Below are 9266 nucleotides of genomic sequence, written 5' to 3' on the forward strand. Positions count from 1 at the left end.
ACCTAAGTCCTATCGACCGATAAGTCTTACGTCCTTCCTACTTAAAACCTTGGAACGGATAGTCGATAGCATGGTTAAAAGCAGCATACCATACAAAGACCTTAAATATAAGCAGCATGTTTATGTAAAGGGACGACCGGTGGAAACCGCTTTAAATGAAGTTGTCCACTACATAGGTGAATCTTTCGATAGCAAACTGTATACACTGGCGGTATGCATTGACATCGAAGGCGCTTTCAATAACGTGCACACTGATACCCTTATCCAATCCCTAGACCAGTTTTATGTTGACCGGGTGCTCCGTAACTGGATCAACTACATGCTAAGGAACAGATGGATAAGCTGCGAGATGTACGATATAACTATCAGGAAAAAGGTATTTCGCGGTATACCACAGGGTGGCATTTTGTCACCTTTACTCTGGGTCACCACGATTAATAGCCTCCTAAGGACCCTAACCGAGAAAGGACTTAGACCTGTCTGCTATGCAGACGATGTCGTAATACTTTTAAGGGGAAGGATCCAAATTACTTGTGTAGAAGAGCTGAGGAGGCTCTGAATACGGCCTTGAGCTGGGCTCAACCGAGAGGCCTCAATGTTAACCCGGCGAAGACGGAAATCTGTCTTTTCACAAGAAAGACAAAAATTTCTACATACACTGAACCTTGCTTCTTGGGCAAGAAGATACCGGTGACAGACAAAGTTAAGTACTTAGGTGTAATACTTGACCGGAAATTAAAATGGAGACACCACATAGAGGATAGGATCAACAAGGCACATCGGTGCTGGGCGATATGTAGGAGAACCATAGGCATGAAATGGGGTCTTAGTCCTACTATGACAAATTGGCTTTATAAAAGTGTAATTAGACCAATTCTAGCTTATGCTTCAATAATCTGGTGGACTGCTTTGGACAAAAAGTGTAATATCAAACTGTTTATGCGCACAGTGTATATGGCCAGTTACTGTTCACTGGCCATTCTATGTTTTTTAATTCTTTGGCGCTTTTTACCCTTTTTCTCTCTTACAAAAAGTTGTAATACTCACTTACTTTTGTAACCCCGAAGAGTACGGTACGTACAAAACCCCAATTTATAACCCGAGAAAAACCAATAATAAAACCCCATTTTTATATTTATTTAAAGAAAAACTAATTTTGTTTTTATTTTTCTTACCCCATATTTTCGAGGAAATATTTCAAGGAAACATTTTGGTCCTTCGAACCGGATAAAAACCCCCGAGACCTTGAAATATTTCAGAAAATATTTTTATTTTCAGAAACCCCCGGAATTATTTTCACCCTAACCCTAAAATTCCTCTTGGAAATTATTTAATTTATCCCCACTTAACCCCTGCACCCAAAGGAAATAAGGTACGTTTTTGTGCATTTAATAAAGTGAAAGAAAAAAGTGACAATAAAAAGTGTTTCTTATAAAACAAAAAGAAGAAAAAATAACCAACAAGTGATCAAAAAGTCCGTGTTGAAAAATTGCAATTTGCCGTCGGCAAAACGTATTTTCATTTTTTTCTTATTAAAGTCTGTGCATTTTTCCTCTCACTTTCTTTATACCCCTTGTTCTCATTTAATTTATTGATTTGCGTGTGTGCGTGTTACTTTAAAATAAAAGAAATTAAAAACTCTTATATTTAGTGCATTTTTTATTTATTATACTCAGTGCTTTTTACTTATTTTACCCGCGTTTCTTTTATTTAAAGTGATTTTTTATTTACTTGAAAGTGTTTTTGTTTTTTATTAATCCCAGCTTCTTTATTCTCTGTTAACTCCGCTGTTAACAAAAAGCTTTTATATTGATACGTTTTTTACCCAACTGTGCTAATATTAGCGAATATAGCACAAAAGAGAATAAAGAAGGAAAAAATTTACTCGTTAGTTCGATTGTAAACAAAAACAGACGGACACGCGAATAAAGTAAATTAATTGTGAATATTTATTGTGATATTTTTATTAATATTAAAAATAAATAAATTTATATAATAAAAATAAAAATTATATATTTTTATTATACCCATATACCCGTGAGAAGTGAGAGTGTTATTAATTATAATAATACAAAAAAAAGCTACAGTGTTGTTGGTTGTTTTTTTTTTATTTTTCTTTTGCTTTTTATTGTCACACACATTAGTGCTGCAATATTTTGATTGTACGAATAAACCGGTTACTGTGTATTTTAAAGTGATAAAGTACATTTTTACTCAATTTTTATATTTTAACCCGTGAGAATAGATAAATCGTATAATTTAAATACAAATTTAAATCATTAATAAAATTTTATTAAAGAATAATTATTTTTAAGTGAAAAATAATTATTAATTTTATTCGAAGGGAGTAACCGTTTATTCGTTTGCAGTATTGGTGTGTTTTTTTATACATTTTTATACTTTTTTTAATATTGAAAGTGCTTTTACACTATAAAAAATTGTTGTTCGAACTATTTAAACCCATTTTTTGTAAAATTTTTACCCTTAAAAACGAACAACGTGTAAAATCACTTTAATATTTAATATTTTTATACTTTTAACCCGTTTTTTTCGTGGAATTTACGTCGTAAATTCCAATTTATCCAAATATTTATTGAAATTTTACCCCTATTTTGAAAAGTTTTTGATTTTTTTTTGAAAATTTTACTCGTTTTTTGTCGATTTCGATTTTATTCTGATCCTTAAATCCTTGATACGTGATAAATTTCAATCCTTTAAATTAATTTTGAAGATTAGATTGTTTATTTTTTAATTTTTTTTTTGAGCAAGTTTACTCTATTTATTGAATATTTTTCATTTTCCTCTAATTTTTCTTGCTTTTTGTCAAAATTACCCGGTATTTATTAAGATCTAAAATGGACATGTCCACATTAATTCGTAATGCAGATCGTTTAGCCGAATTCGAGGCTTATATTTCAATAATTCCTGTTGGTGAACATCGAATTGGTTCGTTAAGTAGCCATGAAAAGGAATTAACCCGTTTATGGGAAGCTGTTCGTTCAGCATACGATACTTTGTTGATCGAAGCTGAACAATTGAAAACCCCACAAATCGTTGAAGTGAAGTCCAGGTATATGGCTTCTTATAGTACCTACACTCGTGGTATCTCCTTGATCACGACCCATTTGGACAATTTAAAATCCGCTGCTCAGGCAGAAAAGTCCAATGATCATGGAGCAAGTTCAATACCACTCGTTCATTTACCCCCTTGTGACACCCCAATTTTCTATGGTGACTATAAGAACTGGCCTTCATTCCGAGACATGTTCTCTGCGTTGTATGGCAATAACCCCCGTTTGACCCCAGTACAGAAATTGTACTATTTATTGCAGAAAACTGCAAAAGATGCTCATGATGTCATACAAACTGTTCCATTGACTAACGATGGCTATGCAGTGGCATGGAAAAAGTTAGTTGACACATATGAGAACAAAGACGCCCTCATAAATGAACAGCTTCGTACTCTTTTGAGTATTAAACCCCTTACCCAAGAAACAGGCCCGAATATTAAAAATCTGCAACGGACGCTTAATGATTGTATTACGAATCTTTCATTATTAGAAGTTACCCCGGAAATATTTTATCACGTCATGTTAGTGTATATTTGTGCTACAAAGCTACCCGAAAATACTTTAAGTCTCTGGGAACAGTCCAAGAAACTTTGTCCAAAATCTCCAAAGTGGGAAGATATGGACGCTTTTTTGACAGCTCATTTCAAAACTCTTGAGTCTATTTCTGATATAAGACAGTCCAACCCAGTTCAAAACAAACCCCAGAATACTGTGTCGAAAAAGAACTCGAGTTTTAACCCCCCAAAGAAATCATTTAATGACTCTAGAAGAGTTCAAAGTTTTGCGACAAACACTACCCCGAGTCCCACAGTTTGTCGTTGTTTCCTTTGTCAAGGACCACACCCCCTAAGACTTTGTCCTAACTTCTTGAGTCAGAGTGTAGATGATAGGCTGTCAACTGTCAAGAGACTTAGGTGTTGTTCAAATTGTTTGGCGACTTCTCATGATTTTAAGAATTGTAGAAGTACTCATGTTTGTTCGTTGTGTAGACAGAAGCATCACTCTTTGCTTCATAGAGATCCTAGGTCGCAAGGTCAAGGTTCGCAAATTTCACCCCAGCTCCCTATAGCTTCTGGTACAAATGTACCAATTCAACCCCCGCATATTCAAACCTTATCTAACCAAACCCAGCACAATATAAACCCAGTTCCAGCAAGCAATCAAAATCAACACCCTCCTAATTTTCCCCCATCAACTTCTGCAGTGACTCAAAACGTTCATACGTATGCTGCACATCTGAGCCCTAACCCCCATTCCACAGTCCTTTTGGGCTCGGCTATTTGTATAGTCCATTTTGACCATCTCAGATGTACAGCAAGAGCGCTAGTTGACCCTGGTTCGCAAGGTACCTTTATCTCTAGGAGATTACAAAGGAAGCTTGCAATACCAACATTTTCGGTGCCATCGATAAATGTTACTGGTATGATGGATTGCTTGGCTGGAAATTCCTCGACTATGTGCGTTCTTACTATTGGTTCTCCAATAGACCCGAGTTTCAAATTGAAAATTTGTGCATATGTAGTCGAGAAGATTACCGGTCGGTTGCCCTCTTGTTCTCTTACAGATATTGTAAGCTCTAGTTTTCCCGATATTACCATGACCGACGTCATGTGTACCCGTATGGATATTCTATTAGGAGGAAATGTTTATCCAAAAATTTTAACTTCGGATGTTAAAAAGCATCCGAATGGCAACCTGATCGCCCAGAGAACAGTTTTTGGTTGGATAGTAACTGGTGAAGTTTTTCAATCTGAACCCCCTTATACTATTGCATCGTTTTGCAATCAAGTGGAGCTGAACGCTCAACTCGCTCGGTTTTGGGAACTTGAAGAAGTTCCACAAGCGACACGGTTGTCGGAAAATGAGGAATATTGTGAAGAACTTTACCGGACTACTACCTATAGGAACCCCGATGGTCGCTATGTAGTTTCACTCCCTTTTCGTCGGGAATTTCTTAATGAAGTGACATTAGGAGATTCTCGACATAGTGCTCTGTCCCAGTTTAGGCGAAATGAAAATCGACTTTTGAAAAACCCCGATCTAAAATCACAGTATGATACTGTAATTAGAGAGTATTTCGAAATGGGACATATCAGAGCAGTTAACCCCCCGAGTTCAGATGCGACTAATTATTATTTACCGCATCATGCAGTATTTAAACCCGATAGTGTGACCACTAAACTTCGTGTGGTATTTAATGCCTCGAACCCATCCTCCAATGGCGTAAGCCTTAATAATGTCTTGTACCCCGGTCCTGTTTTACAGGCAGACCTAACGGTCTTAATCCTACAATGGCGACTCTTTCGTTACGTTTTTAACGCTGACATTGAGAAAATGTATCGCCAAATTTTAATTCATCCCGAACAGACACAATTTCAACGGGTCTTGTACCGCTGTAGTCCCGAAGCTGATATAAAGGACTATGAGCTAAATACTGTCACATTCGGAGTGAATTGTGCGCCGTATTTAGCGATTCGAACTCTTTTACAATTGGCCAACGATTGTAAACCCCTAAGTCCGTTAGCATCTGAAATTTTGAAAACCCAAATGTATGTCGACGACGTACTTGCTGGCTCTCATGAGCTAGAAGACGCTTTTAGGAGACGTATTGAACTTACCCATGTTCTTGAATCGGCTGGTTTCGTTTTGAGAAAATGGACTGCCAATCACATACGTCTCTTAGAAGATTTACCCCGTGAGAATCTGCTTGATGCAGACTTCTTAAAATTTTCAGATGCTAGTACAACAAAAACCCTAGGCTTGCGATGGAATGCAGAAACTGACAGTTTCTACTTCCGACTCATATCGCAGCCACGCCGGGATATTGTGACTAAACGTGCTGTCTTGTCAGAAATAGCTAAGCTATTTGACCCCGCCGGTTGGCTATCCCCAAAAATCATTGTTGCTAAAATTATAATGCAACAAATATGGAAAGATAAGACAGATTGGGATGAATGTTTAAAACCCTTAACCCTTGTGCAATGGCACTCATTTTTAAATGATTACCCCAATATTGAGAAAATTAACATTCCAAGATGGGTTAATTTTCACCCGAGTTATGATATTGAACTTCATGCATTTTCTGATGCGTCAGAAAAGGCTTATGGCGCTGCTCTTTACGTTCGAAGTATTTCTTCGAATGAAATCTCTTCACATTTACTCTCTGCAAAGACGAAGGTAGCTCCTGTTAAGTCTGAAACATTACCCCGTTTAGAACTTTGTGGAGCGGCTTTGATGGCGAATATGGTAGAATCCTTGTGTAGTCAATTAAATCTAGACAAGAGAAAGATTTATCTGTGGACTGATTCTACTATAGTTTTATCTTGGCTCAAAAAACCCCCGTGCCATTGGCCAACCTTTGTCAAAAACAGAGTTGCCTTAATCGTAAAGAAAGTTGGTAACGAGAATTGGTTTCATGTGGATTCCAAAGATAACCCTGCAGATCTCGCAAGTCGTGGAAGTCTTGCTCGAGATTTAGTTGATAACCCCCTATGGTGGCATGGTCCCTCGTGGTTAAGACAGCCGCGAGAGTACTGGCCACAAAATATCGTTACCGAACATCAGCATTTAGAAGTTCAATCTTTTTCTGTTCAGACAGAACCAACATTTGACATACTGGAACGTTTCTCAGATTTACCCCGTGCAATGCGAATTATTTCGTATTGGTTCAGGTGTTTACAATATTTAAAAACCAGAAAATGCTTGTACAACACCTTATATTTAACCCAGTCAGAAATGAAATTTACTCGAGATCGATTGGTTCTAGTATGTCAAAAGAATTATATACCTGAATATTCTCTACTCTCGAAAGGTAAACCCATTTCGTCTAAGAGTAATTTACTCACTTTGAACCCGTTTATTGATTCAAATGGTTTTGTCCGAATCAATGGTCGATTAACTCGATCCCCTGGCTTAACGTACGATGAGCGTTACCCTAAAATTCTGCCTTATGCAGCCCGATTTACCCGTTTGTTTGTTGAACATGTTCACAAATGTTCTGCCCATGGTGGCCATTCATTAATGCTCAGATTAGTAAGAAATGAGTTTTGGGTCCCCAAGTTAAAAAATCTAATTCGTACAGTCATTTTCAATTGCAAGGAATGTACTATATATCGAAAGAAAACCGGTCAGCAGATTATGGCTGCTTTACCCCCTGAACGTGCTTCTCTTACGAGACCGTTTACCCATACCGGTTTAGATTTCGCAGGTCCGTTCGACATAAAATCCTACATTGGTAGAGGTTGCCGAATAACGAAAGGTTATGTCCTCGTTTTTGTTTGTTTCGCCACAAAAGCGATTCATTTAGAGGCAACCGGTGATATGTCGACCGAAACATTTCTTGGTGCTTTTGCTCGTTTTTTCTCCCGTCGAGGTTGTCCTGCCCACATATACTCAGACAACGGAACTGCATTTGTCGGTGCTGCTAATTTACTCGAAGTAGACCGAAAGCAGTTTTTACCCCAATTAAGAGAAAAAGTACTTGTACGAAATAGTTTTCAGCCAATTGAATGGCATTTTATACCCCCTGGTGCTCCTCATATGGGCGGCTTATGGGAAGCCGGCGTAAAGAGTGTAAAAACTCATTTTCGCAAAATTGCTGGAATGCAGAAATTTACCTTTGAGGAGTTTTCGACAATGTTAACCCGAATAGAAGCTTGCCTAAACTCAAGACCCTTAACTGCAATGAGCGATGATCCTTTCGATTTAGTCCCTTTAACCCCAGGTCATTTTCTGATAGGAGCACCTCTTTTGGCACCCCCTGAACCCGATCATTCCGATCTTTCATTGAATATTGCTAATAGATGGCAAAAACTCAAAGTGCTCCATCATCAGTTTGCTCAAAGATGGAAAGAGGAATACCTCAAAGAACTCCATCGGCGAATTAAATGGAAATATCCGCAAAGGGACTACAAAGTCGGAGATTTAGTTGTGATCCGTCAGGATAATTTACCCCCGAATGAATGGCGTTTAGGTAGGATAGAGAAGACCCATGTAGGCCATGACAGCAAGGTCCGCACAGCGGACGTGAGAACAGCTTCGGGCATTTTTACCCGCCCAATAGTGAAGCTTGTTCTCTTGCCAAAGTCAGAAACTGACTAATTTGTATTTTTTTTCTTCTCTCTATTTACTTTACCCATAGCAAGATGTCGAATGTGAATCGCCGCCTGGAAATCCACCGCAAACCCGTTGAAGCCCCCGGTTCGTCTAAGGACATAAAAACAACCCGTGATGAGATCCTTCGGGACTGCCGTATATGCAAAAAGGAGCATGCCTTGAGGAAGTGCCCGAAATTTAGGAAGATGTCGGTGGGGGAGCGGTGGGAAACGGTGAAAAAGTACCGATATTGTTTCAACTGCCTGGCTCATTCCCACATGAAGGATAAATGCACCAGCAGAGAGCGGTGCATCGAGTGCATGTCAGAGCACCATACCCTCCTTCACCGGCATCAAAGGTCGAAAAAAGGGGCCAAACCCGAGGCCCATCAACAACCAACCCAAGGCAGCGGTAGTCCCAAGGATCGGAAGTCCTCAAAAAAAAGGAGGAACAAAAGCCGTGGTACGAAAAACCAGGTCGGCACACCCCAACAACAACATCATTGCTGCGCACAGCATCCACAACAGCAACAGTACCAACAACAACCCCTACAATATCAACAACAACCCCAACAATATCAACAACAACCCCAACAATATCAGCAGCAACACCAACAAACCCCGGCAACCATTGTTATCAATGTAATGTCAGGGCGCATTGTTTAATATACCCCTTTTTATTATTTTTGTTATAATGAATTTAAAAAATGAATTGTTGTTTTGAAAAAAAAAAAAAAAAGTTTACCATTTTTTTGTTTATATACATATATTTTATTTAACTCTGTTTTCAGCTTATCTTACCCCGCAGTATCCTAAGCCTTCCTTGTTGCAGTATTGCAAGGGGGGCGGGATGTTTATGCGCACAGTGTATATGGCCAGTTACTGTTCACTGGCCATTCTATGTTTTTTAATTCTTTGGCGCTTTTTACCCTTTTTCTCTCTTACAAAAAGTTGTAATACTCACTTACTTTTGTAACCCCGAAGAGTACGGTACGTACAAAACCCCAATTTATAACCCGAGAAAAACCAATAATAAAACCCCATTTTTATATTTATTTAAAGAAAAACTAATTTTGTTTTTATTTTTCTTACCCCATATTTT

The 9266-nt window shown here is 38.2% G+C and overlaps 2 protein-coding genes across 3 annotated transcripts; both read left to right on the plus strand.

Moving 5' to 3' along the window:
* The first annotated feature begins 1067 nt into the window (after positions 1-1067).
* On the plus strand, positions 1068-8832 carry LOC119606860 (transcription factor asR4-like). Of its 2 annotated transcripts, none has more exons than XM_037960510.1 (2): positions 1068-1372; positions 8212-8832. In XM_037960510.1, exon 2 carries the CDS (start codon positions 8216-8218, stop codon positions 8828-8830), a length of 615 nt encoding a protein of 204 aa, XP_037816438.1. In that variant the 5' UTR covers positions 1068-1372; positions 8212-8215; the 3' UTR covers positions 8831-8832. The 2 variants fall into 2 exon arrangements, with proteins under 2 accessions (XP_037816438.1, XP_037816439.1); XM_037960511.1 differs by lacking the exon at positions 1068-1372 and adding an exon at positions 1916-2052.
* Positions 2856-8171, plus strand: LOC119606862. Its single transcript, XM_037960512.1, has one exon. It carries the CDS (start codon positions 2856-2858, stop codon positions 8169-8171), a length of 5316 nt encoding a protein of 1771 aa, XP_037816440.1.
* Positions 8833-9266: the final 434 nt, after the last annotated feature.

This window comes from Lucilia sericata, unplaced genomic scaffold (genome assembly GCF_015586225.1).
Source record: "Lucilia sericata isolate MDLA Ls3-8-SP2 unplaced genomic scaffold, ASM1558622v1 Contig000631F_arrow, whole genome shotgun sequence".
Taxonomy (NCBI): Eukaryota; Metazoa; Arthropoda; class Insecta; order Diptera; family Calliphoridae; genus Lucilia; species Lucilia sericata.